Here is a 27,390-nt window from a genome sequence, read left to right as displayed (position 1 = left end):
GAACTGTCTGGAGCAGGAGAAAATCCCCATAGCAAACATTTGCTGCTCTGGACAGTTCCTAAAATAGACTGAGATGTCAGCAGAGAGCACTGTGGACAGACAGAAAAGAAATTCAAAAAGAAAAAATAATTTCCTCTGTAGTATACAGTCGCTAATAAGTACTGGAAGGATTAACAATTTTTAATAGAAGTAATTTACAAATCTGTTTAACTTTCTGGCACCAGTTGATAAAAAAAAAAAAAAAAGTTGTGAGTGTTATGTGGGACATATTTAGATGTTAACTCCTCACTAGAGTTGGGTAGGTTTGGTTTATTGCAAGTGGCGGGGTTACAATCGCCTATGGAGGAGTGACATTAGTCATTGATTTACTAACTCCTCTCCACATTGATATTGCACTTGTTTTTTTTGCAGTTTTTTTGCTGTCTAAAAATATTTTTGTGTATACTACCACTCACACTCCCCATTTAGGTTGCCATGTGATATATATTGCTTATATCTTATCACTGGGAGGATATTGCTCGCTTGGTCAGTGTCTCGTGTTGTGTCTGCTTCATTTCTATATATTTTTTCTTGGATGTTAGTCTTATTAATAAGTCATGTTTTTATTGGCTATTGAGTGGCGGTTTAATGACTCCTTTTTCTTCAGTGTAGATTATGTCTTTGGAGTCTCTGCAATAGTTACATATCCATAGGTTACTATGTTGAGATATAGAGGTATGCCTGACAACAGGGCAGCATACAAAGTGGGACTTTTTGTGTTAAATATTTTATATATATATTAGGGATGTAAGAAAAAAATCGATTTGCGCGATTATCGTGATTTTTCACTTGCCGATACTGAATTGATTCAAAATATTTTTGAATCAATTCTTTTAGTGATGTGGAATTTGTATCTCCTGATGCCCGGAACAGCATGTCCCGGGCATCAGGAGATACAAGTTCCACATTTTGTCAGCTGGATCTGACGCGGCGTCGCTCTGGGTGTATGGAGCGGGCTCCATACTCTGCGGCCCCCGGCTTATTTCAGTAGCCGGGGGCCGCTAATGCATCACCGCCGCTAATATCCAGCATGTGGTGCTCTGCAGTCTGTATGGAGCGGGCTCCTGACTCTGCAGCCCCCGGCTGTTCTCAGTAACCGGGGGCCGCCGCTAATAGCCAGCATGCGGCAATCGCGTGCGGCGCATGCGGCGTCTAAAGGGATCTGTTAATGCTCCCTGGTGGGCTAGTTGGGTGGATCGCCCATCCCCCCCCCGCAGCACGCTCACGGGCAGCCGATCCACTGTGGAGGTAGCCGGAGGGCTTACCTCTGTTTCCCTGCTCTCCGTGGCTCTGTCATTGACAGAGCCTGGCTGGACCAGGCTCTATCAATGGATCGCAGATCAATGGAGTTCAATAGAACTCTATTCATCTGTCTGAGGAATCTAATGATTCCTAAAAGACTAATAATGTGTATAAAAAAATAAAGTAAAAATAAAGTTTTAATAAAAGTGTAAAAGACATTGTTTTTTAGACAGAATCGGGATATATCGCTATGTATCGTCACCTAGCGGTATCGCGATATATCGAATCACCACACTGGTATCAAGAATTATTGGCGATTCACACCCCTAATATATATATATATATATATATATACACACACACACACATACACACAAACACACACACACACCAGAGACACAAGAAAATTCCCTCTATAGCTTTAGGATTTCCCTTTAAGAACAAGTTATAAAAAAAGCCTCCAGTTACATTTCCCGAATCCTTGCTGGAGTTTAATGTAACAGCCAGGATGTTCTATTGCAGTGGCGATGCTCATGCATAAATAATAAAAGAACATCACTGTGCTTTCATGGCTTATAAAGCTACCAAGGAGAAATCCAGGCCAACACAATGCACTCTCCCTCCAGAATGTGAGGTCTTATGAAGGGAAGGGAATCACAGCGGCCATGAAGATATTTCATGCCACATGTTCCATCAGTCACGTATCTAAGATACTCGACACATATTAAAGGGTCTGTTCAATCAGGTGCATCTGAAAGTAATACATGTACGGAGGGAACTATATCAAAAAGTTAAGACTGGGCTTGAGTTAAAAGGCAGAGATACATTGAAAACAGGAATAAAAAGTTTCTTCTATAAAAACTTTAATGACAAAATGCTGCCTAACACGCTCCCCTCATTTATCTGCACCAATTTTTTGTGCCTTGTATGGGCAGGGTCACATGGGGCGCATCCGCAATGTATTTCACGCTGCATATGCGCCGATGGCAGTAGAGATCGGCTACTACGAGCAGACACACAAAGCTACCCGGCTACAGCCAGGAGCTCGCTCTGCAGTCCCTCATGTGACTTACGTCGGCGCATCTGCAGCGTGAAATACGCTGCTGATGCGCCCCCCTGTGTGACCCTGGCCTAAGTCTGTTTTTTTTTTTTTCTGGTGTTTTTTTTTAATTCTTGTCTTATTCTGGTCATAGTGTTTAACAAACTACAAGTAATGCACTGCTAGCAAAAAAAAAAAGCCAAGTCTTAGGTAGAACAATAACTATCAGGGGCCCATGCAAACTAGGGCTGCACAATTTTGGGGAAAATGTACAATAGCAATTATAAGATGTCCATATATGATTGCAATATAATAAACAAAATGGTGAAGTCCCCCAATTTCTGAGAACAGGACTTGGGGAAGACCTACGGGGACTGGGGCTAGGTGAGCATCAGGTTTTTTGGTTTCACCCACAGGAGAGGTTTGCAATGGAGACCGTCTTCTAATCTGTACAGTTCCTGACATGGGAAGAGGTGGTCAGACTGGAAAGAACTACAAAATTTTCTCTGGGGCATACAGCAGCTGATAAGTACTGGAAGGGTTAAGATTATTAAATAGAAACAATTTACAAATTTATATAAAACTTTCAGGCACCGGTCGATTAGAAAAAAAGATTTCACTGGAATAGCCCTTTTAGGCTATGTGCACATAATTACTCTACATTTGTATATGTCAGCAGAGCATTATGCCCATGTATACCACAGTGTACTTGAGCCGTACCCATAGTATACACTTAGAAATGGACAGAATGTAGTCATAAACAGATTTAAAGGGAAGTTCAGTCCTGAAAAACTTATACCCTATCCTAAGGATAGGGGATAAGTTTCAGATCACAGGGGCTCCGACCGCACAAAGCAGCAGCCGACACCCCCCCTCAATACAGCGCTATGGCAGAGCCACAGATTGCCAAAGGCAGCGCTCCGACTCTGCCATAGTTGTATTGAGGAGGCGTGTCAGCTGCCGCTTTGTGCGGTGGTCAATACGCCCCCTTCCCACAGGCTGCCAGGGTCCCGTACAGGAGATCGCGGGGGGGCCCCAGCGGTCAGACCCCTCGCAATCTGAAACTTATCCCCTATCCTTAAGATAGGGGATAAGTTTATCAGGACTTCATTACTATAATAGACCCGGTGCAGGTACTCTACAGTATACATCAACGTACCATTTTGCCGACTTATACAACAAACACATTGATGATACGTGTTAACAATACGCCATAAGTCCAATGGGTGGCATAGCAACCAACATGACTCCCTCCAAAAAGCGACAACCTTCTGTAGTCGATAGCGGACCGCTCCAAATTTGAAGATGGGAAGATTTGTAAATAGATTTTTCTTTCCAGGATAATGCCTTTAATCTAGATCTAATTGCTACAACGCTAAATACAGGCAATGAAAAAACGCTGGCCTTTCCATTAACCCCAGTAATTGTAGCACTGCGCACCTGGCATAATAATCTCAGGGAATCCCATTTTACGTGCAACGGCAGTAGATCTATCTACAAGATGAGGAAATTCCTTTCGAATCTGATGAATATCACCAGGCAGCAGCTTCATTGTTACCCACAGACCTGCAGGGAGAGGAGGAAAGGGTTACAAGTTCCATTCACCATAACAGCTCAGTGGATGTATGTAGAGGACAGCTGTGTTCATTGTATACAATTCACCCTCATTACGTATTGTCTATCCTCACAGGTATCAGGGGTTACCCATTTTGCTTGTGCTAGAACTGAATCCTAATAGTATGTTGTATTTACAGGAGTCTACAAACAAATACAGCACAGCACTGACATGCACGGGTGTGGAACTATGCTCTACAGTAGTGTTTCCCAACCAGGGTGCCTCCAGCTGTTGCAAAACTACCACTCCCAGCATGCCCGGACAGCCTTTAGCTATCCGGGCATAATGGGAGTTGTAGTTTTGCAACAGCTGGAGGCACCCTGGTTGGGAAACACTGCTCTACATTGTCAGAGCTGCTCTGAACAACCAGGGGACCCTGTTATTTCAATCAATAATTTGCAACACCCCTGCAGGGAATACAAGGTCCAACAAGAAACCCCTTTCAATCAATGTCTTTTTAGACCTTAATCCATCCTCCGACTCCAAAATAAAGTTCAGGTTGAATGGCAGTAGTTATAAAGGCCCAGATTTATCAAACTGTTTCAGAGAAAAAAATGGAGTGATTTTCCCACAGCGACCAATCACAGCTCAGCTTTCACTTTACCAGAGCTCATTAGCTGAGCTGTGATTGGTCGCTGTGGGAAAATCACTCCATTTTTTCTCTCACACAGTTTGATAAATCTGGACCAAAGAGTTGTCTGACGATGAAAACTATTTTCAGCTGTCTAATAAAGTAAAAATGTATTAAAGATTAACTTGAGTTACTTTTATGCTTTCCTTCTGCTTCTGATGCAAACTGTCTGCTCTGTTGTCTTCACCTCAATGCCCTGTCTTGTGCACATCCTGCAATGGATCTCCTGTTCTTGTGTACAGAACATTCTAGCTGGGAATTCAGCCAAATCCCCCTCATTATGTGGGAGGGGTGATTATAAAGAAGGTGTAATCAGGTGTTGGCTGTATTCCCGTCTCCTTACTTTACTTTCTTTACTATAACCCTCCCACATAGTAGAAGGGAGAGAGAGTTGGCTAAATTCCCAGCTAGAGTATCCTGTACACAGTAACAGAAAGTCATTTACAGGCTTTATACCACACAGGAGATTGGGGTGAAGACAACAGTGCATACACTTTGCATCAAAGGCAGAAGGAAAGCAAGAAAAATTACAAAAAAACAACAATCACATATAGGAATTAAAATACATGCTGGCTACCCACCATTAGAGGAGCTTTGGGGCTTACCGCACACATATATTGATTACAGTAACACTGTATGCCATGAGCTCCTAAGCTCCCACTAGTGGTGGCTGGAGGCAATCTAAATGTTATGGCTTACACTGTAAACTACTTTTATTTAAACCCTAGGGCAATGTTTCCTATCCAATGTGCCTCCAGCTATAAAAACTGTAACTCTTAGCATGCCCGGACATCCGGGCATGCTAACAGTTGTGGCTTTCATAGCTAGGCGTTGTAGTTTTTCAACAGCTGAAGGCCTCCCACTGTCTTCACAATTTAAAGAATTGTATTTGAATTGGACATGTTAAATTCGTGTTTTACAAGAAATAATTAGATTTTTGATTCCGGCACCTACTGGCGGCACATACCCTGCAGTGGTGCGGACGATCGCCTCCTTGCTCTACAGAACAATCATTTATTTTCATTATAATAAACCCCTTTACACTCCGTACAGAGATATTTTAATTACAAAGCAGTGGAGAGGATATTCCCAGCTGTGGGTCCCGATGTTAATATTGCATGAAAGTACATACCTTGACCTTTGTGGTTAACTTCCTTGGCAGCAATCACTTTGTTTATAACAGTCTGAAGAAAATCATTCTCCCCCGCCACCCTGGGAGAAAAACGGGATGATAGGTTGAGCTGCTTGTGTCGGATGACGTCATCCAATGCTAGCCTGGATTGTGCACATCACGGACACCACCACAGGGAACATAGGGTCACAGAAAACCAGAGAGACCACAGAAACAAGGGAATGGATAAGGTCATAGCCAGAGATTGCACAAAAGTTTTGTATTAGTTCACAACAGACACGGAACAGAAATAGGATGACAAGAAAGATATGGAAATGTCAGTGATCAGGTATTTAACATAGAGAAGAGAAAATTCAAGATTAAGACCCTACATACTTAAGCAGTGTTTGTGAGAGTCCCCACAGGCTAAGCACATGGTTACACTCTTACAGCAATGCATTGACATGGAAATGTTTCAGGAGCTAGTAAGAATGGAAGAGATCACAGAGACTCACTGCAAGGGGACAAGGGGCTTATAAGAGATCACAGAGGAAGATGTAGAAATAAAAACAAGTCACTATCTATATGTTATGCTTCACCGGGTATAGGAGCATTCACATCACATTTCAATTCTGAAGCTACTAAACATGTGCAGTGGATAAATAGGATAAATGAATAGTGATACAATTCAACACAATTTACATAGACTGTAATATTAAAAATAAATAATCAAATATGATTTTAATTAATTTTTTTAAATCAGAATAAAAATAAAATAAAAAAAATCTTGGTAACTCAAGCTAACCTATAGGTGAACGTCACATCTTCTCACTATACTGCTTTACCACTTTCTAATGGCGCAGGGTTAACGGGCTACTGTATATGCTATTGTTTTTTCTGTTTTGGGTGATGCTTCATATGGATCACTCCTGGGTTTTTCCTCGAAAATAATGGCCCCGGAAGGATTCCTCTTAATTAGGATTTTATATGGATATTTATGTCCGACTGCATAATTTTTCTGTATCGGGTCTAATTTTCGTATAGTTTCCACGTGTGGGTTTTGGTGTCTTTGTTAACATGTTTTGTAAGGTTTCTTGTTTAATATAGCAGTTTTTAATCGGAAGAGGTGACTGCTGGTTCTTTCTCCTTAGTTTCCCCCCCCCCCCCCCTTTTTCCTTTATGTTATTTAAAAAATTGATACAAACCTTTAATAAGACCAAATTGTGATCAACCAAAATTTTATATCGGTAATAAAAAAAATTAAAAAAACGAAAACGGATGAAAATAAATGTTGCCAATCAAATATAGTTACTATTGTCTTATACAGGCAATAGTCAAAGCATTTCACATAACTGGCCAATAGTGGCTTAGGTTTGACTAGACACTATGGGGGACATTTATCATTGTTGCTTTGGTAAGCGTTAGGCTTTTTTTTTTTTTTGCTTTGGGTTTGCTTACGTGTGACATATTTATCATACTATCAAAGGGGGGTTGATTGGCTCACATAAGCAAAAACCAATAAAATCACTTTGGAATACCATTTTCTTAGCACACATAAACAAACAAATTTAATAAACACACATACATTTTTTTTTTGCTTACCACATTTTTCCCTCTAAATGTACTCGAGTAATAGCCATTCCGAATATAAGCAGAGGCCCCTAATTTCACCCAAAAACCTAGGAAAACGTATTGACTCGAGTTTAAGCCTAGGGTGGGAAATACATCTCCCCCCCCTCCCCTGTCATCAACGATCATCCCCCCCACCCCTGTAATCATCCAGACCCCCTGTCCATATGACCCCCTGTGAATATCCCTCCTGTAATCATCCAGACCCCCCCTGTCAATATCCCCCCCTGTCAGCATCCAGACCCCCCCTGTCAATATCCCCCCCTGTCAGCATCCAGACCCCCCTTTCGTTTTCTTCTCACCTCCCCAGTTGTTGCTCTAGTAGCTGCAGGGATCGTCCAGGGAGGGTGAGCCAGGCCGTCCATGTTCACTGCAGGGACCGTCTGCATTCCGGTGGGAGGGTGAGCCGGTATGGGCCGCCCATCTTCACAGGGAGGCCTTCTTCTCTGCTCCGGGCCATCCTCGGACTAGTGACGCTGCATTGACGCCACCATGCAGGGACACCCCTGACATCATATATCTGCCCAGCATGGACATCCTTGCGCGGCAGCGTCAATGCAGCGTCACTAGTCCGGGGACGGCCCGGAGCGGAGAAAGTGCCTCCCGGTTAAGATGGTCGTCCCGTACCAGCTCACCCTCCCCACCAGAATGCGGATGGTCCCTGCAGTGAAGATGGACGGCCCAAAAAGTAGTAAAAGGTACTTTTTATTTAGTCCATAATATTAACGAGTTTTCTGAGTTAAAGGGGTACTCCGCTGCTCAGCATTTGGAACAAACTGTTCCGAACGCTGGAGCCGGCAGCTCATGATGTCATATCCCCGCCCCCCTCATGAAGTCACATCCCCCCCCCTCAATGCAAGTCTATGGGAGGGGGCGTAACAGCCATCCCGCCCCCTCCCATAGACGTCATGAGGGGGTGGGGCTATGACGTCAAGAGCTCTCGGCGCCAGCTCCAGCGTTCGAAACCTGTTTGTTCCAAACGCTGAGCAGCGGGGTACCCCTTTAACTCAGAAAACGTGTTAATATTATGGACTAAATAAAAAGTACCTTTTACTACCCCTCTTTGGGCCTCCAGCTACTCTTTGTGCTCCATGAGACACAACCACCTTTTCCTTTGATTCAAGCGCTTTGTTAAATAGAAAATCTTTAGCCCAACTATTAGCCTAAAAAACCCCAGACTTCTTTCCCGAAGACAACAGCTAAAATGATCATTCATAGTTGAATTTCACCCAACGAAAGAACCAGTTTGGTTGGAAGCATCAGTTTTCATCAACTCTAACCTGTCGTGCATCGGTATCTTAGGAAACACAAATGCAGATGTTTACCTACACTGTGCAGTTATAGAGTCGGATAGTATATGAATTTACACATGCATGGGTTAAATAGTATACTTCCCTTCAATGCTAATGATTCTGAAGATTTTGTCTCATCTTATGACCATTAAAAACTTCTACCCTAATTAACTAAACAAATATAGTGCAAGGCTGTGGCTTATCTATCATTCATGACAGCTTTACTAATGGCTTTTAGTTACCATAAATTATTGCATTTACAATATGGAACGTGTCTCGTATGGCTTCCTGAAATGCTTGAGTTTCTGTGCTGATTTGGGAAAAAGCAGAAGACACAAGTAGCACACTGGCAAGGATTACAGGTGGGCATTATCATCCAAGGCCCCTGGCATGACAATCTCCTTATTGAGGTATAATAGTGATCCAAGCATTAGATTTTAACATACATATCGCTTGGCAACGTGATATATATGGTAAAATATTTACCCTAACTATCCCCGGGAATGTTTCTGCCACTAGGGATGATGAGGATATTAGTTTGTAAGTTACCCCCGCCACCCCGAAAGTGGTCCCCTGGATGGATAGCTATACTTACCTAGTCCTGCCGCTCTGGCCATAGTGCGTCCCCCTCTGTTTAATTGACAGCCTGCATCTTCACTCTGCTCTGTCTGCTTGGGGAGCAGAGCAATGACATGGGCCGTCACTAAGGCTGGAGGCAGCGGGACTAGGTAAGTATAGCTCCCCGTCCTGGAGACTACTTACTAGGGGTGTGAATCGCCAAGAATTTGGCGATTCGATTCGAATCGTGATACCAGTGTGGCGATTCGATATATCGCGATATATCGCGATACCGTCTAGGTGACGATACATCGCGATATATCGCCCATCTGGGAGCATTCATAGATCCCAATAGACGCCGCTGTCAGCTTTGACAGCGGCGATCTAGTACTCCGGTGCTCACTTTTCTCATGTTATCCCGTCCGGGCTGCAAAATAAAATAAAACGCACTTTCTCTTACCTGCCAACGAGCCCCCGGAGCTCCGGTACAGGTGTTCGGTCCCCGGGCTGTATTCTTCTTACTTCCTGTTAGTCCGGCACGTCACATGGAGCTTCAGCCTATCACCAGCGGAGGCGGGACATCGCTGCGGCCGGTGATAGGCTGAAGCTCCATGTGACGTGCCGGACTAACAGGAAGTAAGAAGAATACAGCCCGGGGACCCAACACCTGTACCGGAGCTCCGCGGGCTCGTTGGCAGGTAAGAAAAGTGCGTTTTATTAAAAATTCCACATCCCTAAAAGAATCGATTCAAAATATTTTGAATCGATTCTGTATCGGCAAATGAAAAATCGCGATTATCGCGAAAATCGATTTTTTCTTACATCCCTACTACTTACAGATAGGCGGGGATAACATACAAACTTCATATCCTCACCATCCCCGGGGGCAAAAGCGTCCCCTGGAATAATGAGGATGAAGATTCTACCATATATATATATACAACATGATGCTTGGTTCCCTTTAAAAGGAAAAAAAAAAAAAAAAAAAATCAAGATGTCTGCTATAGATGTAAGTCTATGGCCTCTTTCGAATGTAGTATTTTGGTCAGTATCTTTAACGAAAACCAGGAGTGGGGTCAAACACAGAAAAGAGACAAACCTTTTCGTTATAGACCTATATAGCCACTAATACTTTCCTGGTTGGACAGGTTTAATTCATTATGGGTCTCTTAGTGTTTATTGCTATTTAAAACCAATCAGGAGATTTTCTCAAGGGTGGTGTAGGTACAAATTTTCCTACACCTTTAAAGGGGTATTCCAGGAAAAAACTTTTTTATATATATCAACTGGCTCCAGAAAGTTAAACAGATTTGTAAATTACTTCTATTAAAAAATCTTAATCCTTTCAGTACTTATGAGCTTCTGAAGTTAAGGTTGTTCTTTTCTGTCTAAGTGCTCTCTGCATAGCAAACCTCTTCTAAACAGGGTGGTTCCCGAGACACATGTCATCAGAGAGCACTTAGACAGAAAAGAACAACATTAACTACAGAAGCTCATAAGTACTGAAAGGATAAAGATTTTTTAATAGAAAAAAAACTGAGGGCCAGCAGGGTTCTGTGCACTGAGGGCCGGCAGGGTTCTGTGCACTGAGGGCCGGCAGGGTTCTGTGCACTGAGGGACGGCAGGGTTCTGTGCACTGAGGGACGGCAGGGTTCTGTGCACTGAGGGACGGCAGGGTTCTGTGCACTGAGGGCCGGCAGGGTTCTGTGCACTGAGGGCCGGCAGGGTTCTGTGCACTGAGGGCCGGCAGGGTTCTGTGCACTGAGGGCCGGCAGGGTTCTGTGCACTGAGGGCCGGCAGGGTTCTGTGCACTGAGGGCCGGCAGGGGTCTGTGCACTGAGGGCCGGCAGGGGTCTGTGCACTGAGGGCCGGCAGGGTTCTGTGCACTGAGGGACGGCAGGGTTCTGTGCACTGAGGGCCGGCAGGGTTCTGTGCACTGAGGGCCGGCAGGGTTCTGTGCACTGAGGGCCGGCAGGGTTCTGTGCACTGAGGGCCGGCAGGGTTCTGTGCACTGAGGGCCGGCAGGGTTCTGTGCACTGAGGGCCGGCAGGGTTCTGTGCACTGAGGGACGGCAGGGTTCTGTGCACTGAGGGACGGCAGGGTTCTGTGCACTGAGGGACGGCAGGGTTCTGTGCACTGAGGGACGGCAGGGTTCTGTGCACTGAGGGACGGCAGGGTTCTGTGCACTGAGGGCCGGCAGGGTTCTGTGCACTGAGGGCCGGCAGGGTTCTGTGCACTGAGGGCCGGCAGGGTTCTGTGCACTGAGGGCCGGCAGGGTTCTGTGCACTGAGGGCCGGCAGGGTTCTGTGCACTGAGGGCCGGCAGGGTTCTGTGCACTGAGGGCCGGCAGGGTTCTGTGCACTGAGGGCCGGCAGGGTTCTGTGCACTGAGGGCCGGCAGGGTTCTGTGCACTGAGGGCCGGCAGGGTTCTGTGCACTGAGGGCCGGCAGGGTTCTGTGCACTGAGGGCCGGCAGGGTTCTGTGCACTGAGGGCCGGCAGGGTTCTGTGCACTGAGGGCCGGCAGGGTTCTGTGCACTGAGGGCCGGCAGGGTTCTGTGCACTGAGGGCCGGCAGGGTTCTGTGCACTGAGGGCCGGCAGGGTTCTGTGCACTGAGGGCCGGCAGGGTTCTGTGCACTGAGGGCCGGCAGGGTTCTGTGCACTGAGGGCCAGCAGGGTTCTGTGCACTGAGGCTCTGTGACACGCTCCCGGCTAACAAAGCAGGATGATTGACAAGCCAGGAGCCTGGACATTTCCCTGCTTGTCCACCCTCACTTCCTGTATTTTGTCTCCACACAGGCAATAGCTGCAGGGACAGCATTTTTTTCACCCAAAAATATACACATTTTTTTAACCAAAGTATTTTATAAATATACATATAATGGTATTATCTACATTATATAATATGTTTTTACTAACAGGTACACTTTAAGCAGCAGCCCCACATGGATGATGGAGGTGGTGCTAGAGTAAACAAGGTGGCTTATCATATAAAAGCGTCAGCCTTAATGAAGGGACAATGTATTATTAGAAAAGAATAAGCACAAACAATAGAGCGAGAACTAAGTGGCCTCTGGGACTGGATCTCAAGTATCTTGATGGCAGAGGAAGTCTCCAGCTCCCACACACTGATAAAAGAAAATCTATACCAGCGTTGCATGCGGCTGCGTGTCATAAAAGGTAAATCCCAGTGAAGCGTTGCACGTTATTATCAGCGAGGTCAGAGTAGGCCGGGCAGAGGCGTTCAGTCCTAATGAATGTGGAACAATGGACTCGCTATTGTGGCTTATATAAGTCCATAAAACAGCTGTCTAAGTAAATTATTCACACAAAACTGCTGTCACCATTCAGAGGCTTCACACACAATCTTATGATAAAATGTAAATCTGTGCTAAGACAATGATGTAAGGGCTGGGGGATCCCAAACGTGTAGGAATCTTTATGGGACCAGAAGTGCAATGTAATGAATGTAAACATTAAAGAACCAAAGGCTTCTCCACAGATCAGGCTCATTGACATTAGCATACATATGTGGAAATAATCTGATAACAGTCATGGTTTAGTTTCTAGTAGCCTATAACTATTTTTTCCAAAAATCAGCCGAACATGACCTTACTGTCTACTTTTTATACACGGCGAAGAAGACAAACAAGCAGAGCCGGTAGACGGTAGACAAAGCATTAGCCTGCTAAAAGGTTAAACGGGTACTCCAGTTTAGGAAAAATGTATACACTATTCAAAAGGATAGTAGATAAATGTCAGATTGATGGTGATCCGACCGCTAGGACCCCCACGATCTCCTGCCCAGCGCTCTCAGCGCTCAGTACATCGTTTCGGCTCTCCCACGGAGATGCATGGAGGGGGCATGCAGCCCCCGCTACATGCACAAGGAAAGCCAGAGCGCCGTACAGAAGTTATGGGGTGGTCACAGTGGTCAAGCCACCTGCCATCAGACACTTATCCCCAAAGGATAGGGGATACATTTTCCTACACTGGACTACTCCTTTAAGAGCGTGTCCAGACTGCTGAAATTCTGCCCAGAGATATTCCGAGCAGAGATTTTGTCTGCAAATTGCTCCGGGCAGACATCCGTCATCTTCATAGAAGCCAATGCAGTCTGGCTGAATTCCAAAAAAATTTAAGAACATGTTCACTCTTTTAGTGGGTCCTATATTTTTTATTTCCGCAGAGGAAAATTCTGCCGTGGAAATTTCGCAGTGTGAATGGTTCAGCAGAATTCTATTGAAAACAATAAGACTCTGATGCAAGTGGATATCTGCAGTGGAAATTCAGTAGTGTGGATGGACCCTAAAGAGTTTGACTGCTCTGTTAGGGCAATCACAGGGGGTCCCCCCCACCTCTACATGCCAGAATGGAGGGTTACGGCCCATCCTGAGCCTTTAATGGCTGTCATACATTCTTTTATGAAATATTCATGGCTTGTCACAGATTCTCCCATAATGCCAGCTATCTCGCACGCAGCAGCACGCTCTCATCAGGCCCCGGAGCGACCATCGCTCCGGGTCTGATGACTGCCGATCACGGGGCCCGAGTATAGTGATGTCACGGCTCCGCCCCCATGTGACATCACACTCCGCCCCCTCAATGTAAGTCTATGGCGGGGGGCGAGACAGCTGTCTCGCCCCTGCCACAGACTTGCATTGAGGGGGCGGAGCGTGACGTCACACGGGGGCGGAGCTGTGAAGTCACGATCACCGGCCCAGTCATCAGACCCGGAGTGGATGTTCGCTCCGGGGCCTGATGAGAGTGGGGTGCTGCGTGCGAGATCGCGGGGGTCCCCAGCGGCGGACCCCGCGCGATCAGGCAACTTAGCCCCTATCCTTTAGATAGGGGATAAGTTGTCAGCACGGTAGTACCCCTTTAAGTAATAATAAATATCCCTAATACTACTAATATCATTCCAATATGGTAAAAACCCAGTAGCACTAAGATCAAAGAAAACCTGTCACCCCTTTGACGCTGTCTGAACCACAAGTTATAAGGGTTGCCACTGTCTGCCCCACTGGCCAGGGAGAGATCTATCAATAAAGGCCGATAGAGCTGAGAGACGCTGTGGACCGCCCCTGATGACTCGTGGTTCAGGAAGCATAAAGGTGATGGCAGGTTCCGTTAAAATGGGAACAGGAAGGAAGCATGGTGGACATCACGTCCCCTCCCATAGACTTTCATTGAAGGGGCATGGCGTGACGTCACAATGGGGCGTAGTTGGACGTCACCCGCTCTAAGCGTTTGAAACAACGGAGTGCCCCTTTAAAGGGGTTATTCAGGAAAAAACTTTTTTTTATATATATCAACTGGCTCCAGAAAGTTAAACAGATTTGTAAATTACTTCTATTAAAAAATCTTAATCCTCTCAGTACTTATGAGCTTCTGAAGTTAAGGTTGTTCTTTTCTGTCTAAGTGCTCTCTGATGACACGTGTCTCGGGAACCGCCCAATTTAGAAGCAAATCCCCATAGCAATCCTCTTCTAAACTGGGCGGTTCCCGAGACAAGTGTCATCAGAGAGCACTTAGACAGAAAATAACAACCTGAACTTCAGAAGCTCAAAAGTACTGAAAGGATAAAAAAATAAATAGAAGTTATTTACAAATCTGTTTAACTTTCTGGAGCCAGTTGATTATTTAAAAAAATAAAAAAAAAAATAAAAAAAAAAAAAAGGTTTTTCCTGGATAACCCCTTTAACCTTTCGAATATACTTCATAAGAAAATTTTATTTTATTTTTATAGAAATCATGGCTTATAAAATCATGGTCTGCAAAAGAGACCCAATAACAGAGAACCCATAGGAAACTTCCTATAGCCTGACAGCTGAAAAGCAGCATCCTGAATTCTTCAATGCCCAAATAGATACCCACTGCTGCCCTACACTTATCACTTCTGCTCAAGGGAAAAGAAAAATAAGTAAATCCGACAGCAGATGTATATTGCTAAACTCCTGCATATGCAATTTCCCTAATTTACAAGCATCTCTCCACCTTCCACTCTTAAGAAGTAAACCTATATTTTACAACATAAAAACTAGACTTCTCCATACAGTGACAAATATGATACAAAAGTAAAACCATGTCGTGTTCTGTATTCAACGAAAATAATGGCCATAGAAAATACATTATAATTATAATTCTGTATAACGCTACTTACGGCTGAAAAGGTATAAAATGTTGTTTGTCCTCGTCGTCAACTTTTCCAGTAATTATGTCGGTCACATCCATTACTGAAAGCAGAAAGACATAAAATTGGAGTGGATGGCGCCGTGTGACCGTTTTAATGGACAAAATGCTTTAATGGAATGTACAGATACAATATGGATAACATTCGAACATCTATATTCAAGCTTTTTTTTTTCTATCATCTGTCGCCACTCATCTTTCAATGAGAAGGGCTGTAAATTGTTTGCCAAATGCAATTCCCCCAAATTAAGACAATTTCATACATTAAATCTGAAAAGGTTATCACATGAACTATATTCATGCCAAAAGTCCTGAATGTTTTTAATGTTTGTTTTAAAGCCATTTGCAAAGTTTCTAACATAAAAATGCCTGTTTCCATAACGTTTTGCTTCCATGTGTCCTCCTTGCTCTGCTGCTAATTCTGTACTGCTGTCTATTCTAGATAAAATCAGTCTCCTTCCCCCTCTGGCATGTAATCATGTAGTCCATTTTTACTTCTTCTGCTCATGTGATCTTTTCCTCCTTGTGCAGTGTAATAAAGTCCCTTCTTGCCTCCCCTGCAGAAGGAGTCTCTTCAGCCATATTTCTATGTTGTTATAGAGCAGTGGTCTCCATACTGTAGACCTCCAGTTGTTGGAAAACTACAAGCCATTGGCTGTCTGGACATGCTGGGAGTTGTAGTTTTGCATCAGCTGGAGGTCCATATTTTGACCATTGCTGTAGAGGCTCTGGTTTGTTTCTATCGGCTGCTCTGCAGTGAATAGAGGATCATTAGGAATTGGTGGAAAACCCATCATTCCCATCTGAGCAGGGCCATTGCACAACAGGCGTCGATGGATCCCACTGACTTTAATAAAGTCTATCTTTTTTTTTTTTTTTAAGTTGTAATACATCATCATTATACAAACCCCTAAACCCCCTCTCTCTCTCACCTCCCACCCTCTGGCCCAGGGAGGAAAAAAAAAATTATTTTTTTCCTTTCTACCAATAACACCAGACCGTTTCCCATTCTGTCCACTCCTACTTCTTATCCATCTACGCTCTTTATCCTTCATCATTTTTAACCCTTCCCTCCACTCCTCTATTTTCGGCACCTCAGGGAATATCCAATTTCTTAGGATCACCAGTCTCGCAAAAAATAGGACCTGATGTAACATATTCTCATATTTACCCATGTTATTTATAAGACCCAGAACGTTAAATTCTATGGTTTGAGCTACCTCCACCGGGATTTTAGTCTCAACTTCTCTAATTACAGATTTCCAAAATATAGATATATGTCACTGCATGACCAGAGGCTATGCAAATAGTCCGGCTTCCTCCACCCCACATTTCACACATTGTGCAGAATTTCTTACCCCAATCCTATACAAATGGGGGGACATGTATCAAAGATTTTACCCCTGTTTTGTGTGTATTTTTTTGCGCAAGCCCTTTTTTTGCGCATTGTTTTGCGCACGTTTTGGTAGAGCAGGTCGTCCAGATGTGGCTGAATCAGGGTACCTTGGAGTGACATCTATAGTACACATGGATTTATTACCTGCGTACTTTTCCTTTGCACCAAAAATTTTGACGCAAGTGCGTCTTTTTCCCCATAAATATAAGCCAACTTTAACTGCACGTAGCGATCATTTCTAATTCTGAAGGAAAGTTCTACTAAGGAACCACCAGAATGTTTTTACTTTCCCATCTCAATTCCTCATTTGGTTTGCTTTATATTGCTTTTTACTCCTTGGTTATTCCAAAGCACTTTTAAAATAATTTGCATATAGAATATTTGTTTACAGTTCAGTTATTCATCAGATCACTTGTATATTGGTTTTGTTATTTTATGATCCTACAATTTAATACATTTACATAGGAAATGTTTGTTAACTTATCATTGAACAAGCTCCGTCACATTAAAATAGCTTTGTAATCCACTTAACACTGTAGATCATTCTCCTTTTATTTTTAAAATGTACTGCTTTCCGTTATACTTTTCCCCAGCGCCCGGTAAGATGGTGGCTATCACTGATATCCAGCCCCAGCCATCTTACCATGTGACCACGGGGGGTTTCATCACACACCCCCCCCCCCCCAGCGATCGCTGCTATCAGCTAGTCAAATCTGACTAGCTGATAGCAGCGCGGTGTGCGAGTCCGGTCCGGATCACGGGGATCGGGACACACACCGCTCTGCTAAGTGTCCCTTACCCGTCCCCCGGCGTCACTTACCTGGCCATGCGGTGTCCCGAGCGGTCCCGGCGCGAGCGGCGTCCTCTAGGCGGTCCCGGGGGTGGTGCGTCCCGGCGGCGAGTTTCCGGCAGCAGGGCGGCATCTTCACTCGCAGCAGTGAGATCGCCGTAAAGCGATCTTACTGCTGCCTCTGGGAGTTTCAAAACTGCAACTCCCAGCATGCCCAGACAGCCTTTGGCTTTCTGGACATGCTGAGAGTTGTAGTTTTGCAACATCTGGAGGGCCACAGTTTGGAGACCACTGTATAATGGTCTCCAATCTGTGCTCTTCCAGATGTTCCAAAATTACAAATCTCAGCATGCCCACTCTGTTGAGGCAGGCTGGGAGTTGTAGTTCTGTAACATCTGGAAGACCACAGATTGGAGACCATTATACAGTGGTCTACAAACTGTGGACCTCCAGCTGTTGCAAAACTACAACTCCCAGCATGCCCAGACTGCCCAAGCATGCTGGGAGTTGTAGTTCATCAACATCTGACCCTTCAGATATTGCTGAAATACAACTTCCAGCATGTCTGGCCATGCTGGGAATTATAGTTTTGCAACAGCTGGAGGCACACTGGTTTGGAAACACTAAGTTAAGTAAAAAACTTTCAAGTGTTTGGCAACCAGTGTGCCTTCAGCTGTTGCATAACGACAACCCTCAGCATGCACGGACTGCCAAAGGGCATGCTGGGAGTTGTAGCAGTATGCCTCCAGCTATTGCATAACTACAAGTTCCAGCATGTCCTTCTGCTGTCACTGCATGCTGAGATTTGAAGTTTTTGCAACAGCTGAAGGCACACTGGTTGCGAAACACTGAGTCTGTTTCCGTGTTTCGCAACCAGTGTGCCTCCAGCTGTTGCAAAACTACAACTCCCAGCATGCACGGACAGCCAAAGGGCATGCTCGGAGTTGTAGTTTTGCAACAGCTGGATGTCCCCCCCCCCCCCCTCCCCCCAATGTGAATGGACAGGGTACACTCACATGGGCGGAGGTTTACAGGGAGTGCTTCAAGATTGAGATGCAGCAAACTCGCTGTGAACCCCCGCCCGTGTGACTGTACCCTAAAAACACTACACTACACTACACTTAAATAAAATAAGTAAAAAACACTATATATACACATATACCGCTACACAGCCCCCCTCCCCTCCCCAATAAATATGAACATCATCTGGTACGGCACTGTTTCCAAACTGGAGCCTCCCAGTATTGCCGGAAAGCCATTGACTGTCCAGGCATGTTGGGAGTTTTGCAACAGCTGGAGGCACCCTGTTTGGGAAACACTGGCATAGAATACCCCTATGTCCACCCCTATGCAAAACCCTAATTTAGGCCTCAAATGCGCATGGCAGTCTCTCACTTTGGAGACCTGTCGTATTTCAAGGCAACATTTTAGGGTCACATATGGGGTATCGCCGTACTTGGGAGAAATTGCCTTACAGATTTTGGGGGGCTTTTTCTCCTTTTACCCATTATGAAAAGGAACAGTTGGAGTTTACACCAGTATGTTAGTGTATAAAAATAAAATTATTTACACTGACATGCAGGTGTTGCCGCATACTTTACATTTTCACAAGAGGTAAATGGGAAAAAAGATCCCCATTTTTTGGGACACAATTTAGCCAGAGTACGGAGATACCACATATGTGGGCGCAAAGTGCTCTGCGGGCGCACAACAAGGCCCATAAGGTAGAGTGCACCATGTACATTTGAGGTGATTTGCACAGGGGTGTCACAGATGTTAAATGAAGAATAAGGACATTGGTATAATTGATGTGTTATAATTGGGTGCAAAAAGTGGTATTATTGTGAGATTAAAACTCTACATAATGAAGAAAAAAAATTCTAAAACTAATAACGAGGACACACTTACTGTTTAGGTGCAGATACGCTGCAGACAAAGCTCCTAATAAATAGAGCTGCGATGTAAATTTATGCTCTGAGGAGAATTCTAAATTTAAACGCAATTCAAGAAAGTAGCTGCACAAGAATGATAAATTGAATGCAGCTGCACCAAATTTAGACAACAGGCAGAGGGGTAAAAAACTTCTATTATACACTGGAAATGATACATGTCCCCCATGGAGTGCAGAGTAGTGAGCCATGTGAACTAACTTAAACTGTACAATTGTATGTTCCATATTACGAGATACCTTCTTTATATTCAAAGATATAGTATCCCAACGAACCTCTGATACACAGCCCACTACACCAGTCCATTTTTTCTTAATCCTAATAAAGTCTATCAAGTTTATTTAGCCTGATATGACAAGACAAAAACTTTTTTTGACTGATAAAGTCCAGCTAAATAAACAGATTACGCTAACATGACTCCATGCAGATACAGACATAACCTAAACTGATGCATAATGTGAAGCTAAATCTTGTAATCTTCAGCTCCATTGCGTTCCAGAGCCCAATAGAGGCAAGTATCCGGCTCACCCAGCACCCCAGCCTCCTCCATATTCTCAGTTCACCCATCCCCCATCATTAATATGCTAATTAACGCCATGAGTCCTTCATTAGCATAATAATGATGGGGTGGGGTAGACAGAGAATATGGTGGAGGCAGGGGAGCTGGGTGAGCCGCCGCCCTGCCTCTATTGCGCTCTGGAACACAATGCAGCTGAAGATTACAGTGTCAGATCTCTGCACATACTGAACGGATTTAGGTAAGTGTCCCCTCTTTGTAAAGCTGTTTACCCGTACTAAAACCCAGAATATTGGGTTAAGTGCTGGTGAACAGGGTGTCAGACTTGTCCTTTTTTACATACATGTACATGGTGATCATCTGATTTTTATAAAACTTTGTGGGGAAAAAACCCTTAAAGTAATTTTTTATTGCCAAACCATAAAAGTAGATATGAGATTTTATTTCCCACGTGACATGACACTCTGAATTATCTTCTCTCGGAGACGAGTGTTCATTTATATTGTAAATAGTGAAGGCCGCACCAATTACCTTTCCATCAATAATGAAATATTCAAGTGAATTTAATTAACCTATAATCCAAGATAAAACAATGTTTATCCCGTATAATTTTCACCACATCTAACAGGTGCAATGAAAAGTTCAGCTCAAAAGTGACTGATTTAAAGAGCTTTATGTTTTTATCACTGTTTGGGGAAACAAAATCATTGCATGCCTCCTATTAAAAGCAACAGACTACTGGTGTAATCAAAGGAACACTTTGGCTATCGATGGCTCTCTGCCACTGCGCTGCATTGTAGCTGAAACATGCTAGAATAGAGGACCATTCTCTATTATATTCATGTGCCCCAAAATAAATATTAGGGGTAAACAGACCTCTGCTTTAAAGGGGAACTCAGGTGGAAAACCCTGTTTTTTTTTTCTTTTTAAAATAACTGGTGCCAGAAAGTTAAACAGATTTGTAAATTACTTCTTTTTAAAAATCATAATCCTTCCAGTACTTAGCTGCTGTGTAGAGATGAGCGAACTCACAGTAAATTCGATTCGTCACGAATAGAGATGAGCGAACTTAAAGTAAATTTGATTCGTCACGAACTTCTCGGCTCGGCAGTTGATGACTTTTCCTGCATAAATTAGTTCAGCTTTCCGGTGCTCCGGTGGGCTGGAAAAGGTGGATACAGTCCTAGGAGACTCTTTCCTAGGACTGTATCCACCTTTTCCAGCCCACCGGAGCACCTGAAGGCTGAACTAATTTACGCAGGAAAAGACATCAACTGCCGAGCCGAGAAGTTCGTGACGAATCGAATTTACTGTAAGTTCGCTCATCTCTACTGCTGTATACTATAGTGAAAGTTCTTTTCTTTTTGAATTTCTTTTCTGTCTGACCACAGTGCTCTCTGCTGACACCTCTGTCCATGTCAGGAACTGTCCACAGAAGGAGAGGTTTGCTATGGGGATTAGCTCCTACTCTGGACAGTTCCTGACATGGACAGAGGTGTCAGCAGAGAGCACTGTGGTCAGACTCTTTATTATACAGCAGCTGATAAGTACTGGAAGGCTTAAGATTTTTAAAAAGTAGTAATTTACAAATCTGTTAAACTTTCTGGCACCATTTAATAAAAATAATAAAACCTAAAAAAAAATTTCCACTGGAGTACCCCTTTAAATGTAGGATTTTGCTGTTATTAAACTAACTCACTAAATTAGCAATGGATGCTACAGGAGGAAGCATCACACAGGATGGTCAAATTGCCAGGCAACCATACAAAAGCTTGAGGCCATTCCTGCAGGGCAGAAGATGCAACCATAACGTTGTGTCAGTTTCTTGTCAAGCAGGTCTGGCATAGTGACAGGTTCTCACATCAAGTTCAATACAAACATTCATTTCATCCCTATAATAAATGGTAAAATATATTACTGAAATAAAAAAAAAAGATTACCTGCAACTCCAAATGGTCTCCTCAGTCCTGATGTTAGTTTTCTCGTATTGTTGTCTCTTAATTCCATCCGTCCAACCCTCACTATCTGACAGACAAAGCTTATTTTTTCTCGTTTTAGGTCTTTGCTTCCAAGATCCTGTTGGTAAAAAAATATATAATAAAATAATAAGCTATGAAAAAGTAGTAATAAAAGTCAAATAGAACGCTGAACAACTTATTAGTTTTCCTACTAGAGCAGTGGTTTTCAACCTGCAGACCTCCAGATGTTGCAAAACTACAATTCCCAGCATGCCCGGACAGCCAACGGCTGTCCGGGCATGCTGGGAGTTGTAGTTTTGCAACATCTGGAGGTCGTCAAGTTGAAGACCACTGTGCTAGAGGCTGATAGAGATAAATCTCTCACTTATTGGGGGAGTGTCCACTGTCTTTATGCTCATTAGGATACTTTTGCACATATTGGCCCTCATTTACTTAGAAAATCGGGTTGTAAGTCTATGTTGCTTTCTTACCCGACTGCTTTTTTCCCCTGGTATTTATTATTATGTCGCATCCTGTTTGTCGCACGTGGGTTTTGTTGGTTTTGGTTTCCAACTCCTCTGAGTTGTCGGGAAAAAATCCACAACAATTCAACAAATTCGGGTTGGAAACCTTTATAAAAACGTGAGAAAGCTCGGAAATGTCAGGTTACGCCCCTTTTTCGGGTTTGGGAGAATCCACATCGGGTCCGTCGGGAAAAATTTTTGCATCCTGTCGCACGATGTCTGCTACATGTCGCAGACAAAGATGCGCCAAAAAAAACGACAAAACAAGTCGGGTTTAGAATAGTAAATGAGGGCCATTATGGTTCCTAAATACAAAATTAAATTGTCTTCATTTAAACTTTCCTCCCAATTTGCTGCTACAGTCTACAGAGGGAGATATCACAAAGAATGAGGAGAATTTATCAATCTCTGCCACCCGATCCCGCACAACTTTTCCTGTGACATTTCATTAAGACCACTTGAATTTCCTGACCATGAAGTGATCTTATTTACAGCACTTTGTGCAGTGGTCACTAAGTTATCTTGTACAACTTTTTAGAAATTTTGCTAAAAAGTTGCACAGGGCCAGATTTAGACTTTTTCACAGGGCAGGTCAACCCTGTCGTATAGATCTAAATAGCTCTATGCGAGAATTGTTTTAAAGTCTGTGCAACATTTAATACAGTTGTTGCGCGGCCGCCACTTCTCAGCGACATTTAACCAGACTGAGGACTCTTTCACAGTACCGCTGAGCACCGTTTAAGGGACTTCCGTTGTAAAATGATGGGAGTTTAGCGGGGGGAAAATTGCCGCATGTCCGGTATTTTTCTCATAAATAAAAGACACCCGACAGACCCCGTGCAATGTCAATGGGATCCGTCGGGACCCGTTGGTGCCCTGACCCGTTCAGGGTCCATTAAGCACGAAAAAAATAAAGAATTATGAGAATGGACTCTTAACGGGACGGAACATAGCGGTAGTGTGAACCTAGCCTAAGATAGAGTGGTTCTGTGGTCATCCATCAAAGTCTGTGCGAAAATGTGCGATAAATCCGGCAAACGTCCGCCAATTTCTCCATGACATTTTTGCTCTAAATAAGCTCAAAACTCACACCAGTCTTCGTAAATGTTCCTCAATATGTATGAGCACCAAACAGCAGACTCTGCTATGGGAAAAATCACACACTTCACGGTATGAGGGTGTGTTAAAGGGGTACTCCGCTGCTTCCAAACGCTGGAGCCGGGAGCTTGTGACAACCTAGCCCCGCCCCCTCGTGATGTCACGCCCCACCCCCTCAATGCAAGTCTATGGGAGGGGGCGTGACATCATGAGGGGGCGGGGCTATGACTTTGCGAGCTCCCAGCATTCAGAACAGTTTGCTCCAAACGTGATAGCTGTCAAGCCCCTCAATGCATGTCTATGGGAAGGACAGTTTGTTCCAAATGTTCAGCAGCGGAGTACCCCTTTAACATAAGGGGAAGAGGACCCTTATTAGGCTGGGTTCACACCACGTTTTTCAAATATGGTAACCGTATACGGTTTTCCGCAAAAAAACGTATACGACCGTATCCGAAACCGTATGCATAGAGAATGCATTGTAAACCATATTCCAAATGTTGTGTACGGTTGCATCCGTTTTGCCTCGGATACGGTTTTGCCGATTTTTCAACCGTAGGCAAAAACGCTGTCAACCACGTTTTTGCCTCCGGTTGGAAAACCGTACGCGAACCGTATGCGGTTCTTTTAACATTGTTGTCTATGAGAACCGTACACAGAATTTCAGAATACGGTTGCACACTGTTTTTCTAATCCGTTTTTGGAGTTGACACATGCGCAGATTGGAATTTCAATAGAACAATAGTAACTTTATTAAATTGCTGGAAAACTAATTCCAACAAAATAGCAAAACCGTTGGCAAAAACTGATGCAAACGGATAGAACCGTACGGGGAAAAACCGTATACGTTTGAATTTGGAGTCATACGGTTGTATAAGGTTGCATACGGTTTTTGCCATACGTTTTTTAGCGGAAAACCGTATACGGTAACCGTATTTGAAAAACGTGGTGTGAACCCAGCCTTAGCTGCAGCTGGGAAAAGCTATGGAGGAACGCAGTCGTACTATTTCATGAGTTCTAGGGGGAAAAGCAGCATCTGATTCACAGAATACACGTCCAGCATGCGCATTACTGGAAGGGGCGTACATATTACTGAGGGGGACATATCTGCATGACAAAAGTGCGAAACTAAAAGCAGGTTGTAAACAGTGAATCATGGGGTCTGAACCAAAGAATAGAGACTAAAGAATTAAACTTAAAATTTAGGGTAACACAAATATCTGTTATAAAGGAACAAAAGGGTCACCATTTTAAAGGTGCCCCCAGCCTTACAGTTCTAGCTCTTCAATACAAATAAGGTTACTTGAGGACTTTGGGGAACCTTCATTTCAAAGAAAACATATAAATTATTCTTTCAGGACATCATGCTGGAATAACTATAATATCTTACTGTGAAAACAGCTCGCAGATTGTGCAGCCTCTCAATGTCTTTCGGCAGGCCAGAACTCGACCAGCGCACTAAGTAGTTTTCACTGCAAAAAACAAAGTAATGCCTTAACAAAAAACAAAGTAATGCCTTAACAAAAAACAAAGTAATGCCTTAACAAAGAAGGACATGTCTTTTTAATACATGCTTTGTAGCGCACAATAACAGACTGTCACACTATCTTATATTAATTTTCATTTTTGTGGCCACAATATCAGCAATTATATGTGGAAATATAGGTGGGACATGCACCGGCGCACCCTGTGCCTTTACCTCGTCGTGGCAGGGTGTATAGTGTAACTGCTCCGGGCGCAACACCGTTGTCAGCCTTAAGCAGGAAAGAAGCAGCAGCAGCCCGTGTCTGTCCGTGCCCAGCTTCCTGGGGCGGTCTGGCAATGTAGGGATCCTTGCAGAAAAATGACACTCTTCCGGCGCTTGCTGGGTCAGGAGACGGCGTGGAATGATGCAAAGACTCTAGATAGTGATGAACAGCATTTTTTTATTGCAGTGTACAAGTGGTGGACAACTCGTTTCAAGGGGGCATGAACCCCTCTTCCTCAGGTCAGGGAGCTCCCTGACCTGAGGAAGAGGAGTGCAGACTCCCTCGAAACGTGTTGTCCACCACTGTACACTGCAATAAAAGAATGCTGTTCATCACTATCTGAAGTCTTTGCATCATTCCACGTGGTCTCCTGACCCAGCAAGCGCCGGAAGAGTGTCATTTTTCTACAAGGATCCCTACAAAATATCAGCAAGTGACACTGTTAAAGGGGTTGTGTAGTGAAAACTAACTTATCCCCTTTCCACAAGATAGGAGATAAGTATCTGATCTCAGAGGGGGGATGGGACGAAGGGGTGCGACCGCTGGGACTCCCAATCCATCCACACTGTTGGCCTCATTTGCCTCAATTGATGCTCACCTATATTATGATTTCTTTCTACATTCACTTATTTAGCAAAAAATAAATAAAAAGCTTTCTTACTGCTCTAACAAACAGCACATGGCTGAACCCCACATTTCATCTTAGTAATGCTGATCACATGTAAAAATAATTACAATTTTCTTTGGTACTTACAGTAAAATTACATTTTAGATTTCTTCTCAAAAATTCAAAAGCGCATTAGATGAGACGGAATGCTTCCACTAATGACATTAATTTCACATGCTTGCTTTAATTACTAGCTTGTGATTGGGATTTATTAACTAGTTCTGAACTGTGAAGAAGTTTCCAGGAGTCTTTTCCCTTCATTAATTTTCAATTATATTTGATTAATTTACAAATTTACATTTGGGGGAAAAGAAAAAAAAAAAAAGAAGTTTACATCATTTACTTCCAGTTTCATGGATGCAACTTCTGAAAACAGCAAAAGAAGAACTTTTCTAACACTGATGACTTATTCACTGGTCCCTTTCATTGTTTACCTAGGTAGAGTGCTGTACATTTAATAGTGGCTGTGCCGGGTATTGCAGCTCACAGTAGTACCGCTCACAACCATGTGCCCAGGTAAACAACACGGCAATCACTGGAGGGCAGCGGACCTTTTTTCCGCTGACCGGATAGGACATCAATATCAGCTCCTTACTGACTGCCCATCTTAATCTAATTTCTAAAAACAGGAGAGAAGGCGCTCCATAGGGTAATAACACCGGAGATGGGGGGAGGGGAGAGTAAAAGTAAAAAAGTAAAGTAATTTAAACTGCTCACCCTGGGTGGTTGTGTAGCCTCATACACAACAATGGAAATCGCTTGGATACAATGGTCCGTCTGCGGCCCTCCTGGTGTGGATTCCACAACGTATAGGTACAAGACAAGGCTTCAGTATAGGGTGCAGGAGTACATCGGCGCTAAACGGACCCAGGACACAGCAGGTAAGAAGGTAAAAATCCAATTTATTTGATGCAACGAGTTTCCCTGCGCAAGCACAGATTCATCATGCCTGATGAATCTGTGCTTGCGCAGGGAAACGCGTTGCATCAAATAAATTGGATTTTACCTTCTTACCTGCTGTGTCCTGGGTCCGTTCAGCGCCGATGTACTCCTGCACCCTATACTGAAGCCTTGTCTTGTACCTATCCATTTTAATCTAATGGCAACCAGTGCAGATCCTCATTCTGCAGCAAAGTCTTTTAGAATCTATGCACACTACGGACATTCAACAAAGAATGTACTTGCAGAGTTTAATCAGCAGATCCACTAAGTCTAGAATCAGGTTTGAAAGGCTATTCCAGGATCCGCGGATGATGGACCCCTATCCAGTGTGTCTCAGATATGCCTGCTCAAAGTAGCAATCTGCCTCTACAAGCAGACACACTGAGATGTGTGAGTCGTCACACGCATGCGCAGTATACTCTGACACATCACTGCTGTTCTCGGCCTAGCTCAGGGA

General features: G+C 43.8%; 1 protein-coding gene across 1 annotated transcript in view; it reads right to left on the bottom strand.

The window, feature by feature from the left end:
* Positions 1-27,390, bottom strand: part of DOCK1 (dedicator of cytokinesis 1) — a 439,672-nt gene that overhangs the window by 299,584 nt on the left and 112,698 nt on the right. Inside the window, exons 9-13 of the mRNA XM_056528878.1 lie at positions 24,967-25,048; positions 21,940-22,075; positions 15,319-15,391; positions 5,699-5,778; positions 3,761-3,886 (exon numbers count right to left, since the gene is read on the bottom strand). Coding sequence (XP_056384853.1) covers positions 3,761-3,886; positions 5,699-5,778; positions 15,319-15,391; positions 21,940-22,075; positions 24,967-25,048 — 497 coding nt within the window. The remainder of the gene's footprint in view (positions 1-3,760; positions 3,887-5,698; positions 5,779-15,318; positions 15,392-21,939; positions 22,076-24,966; positions 25,049-27,390) is intronic.

The sequence above is a fragment of the Hyla sarda genome, chromosome 7 (genome assembly GCF_029499605.1).
Source record: "Hyla sarda isolate aHylSar1 chromosome 7, aHylSar1.hap1, whole genome shotgun sequence".
NCBI classification, from domain to species: Eukaryota; Metazoa; Chordata; class Amphibia; order Anura; family Hylidae; genus Hyla; species Hyla sarda.
The sequence above is the reverse complement of the archived record's forward strand: the minus strand, read 5'-3'. Positions and strand labels throughout refer to the sequence as shown.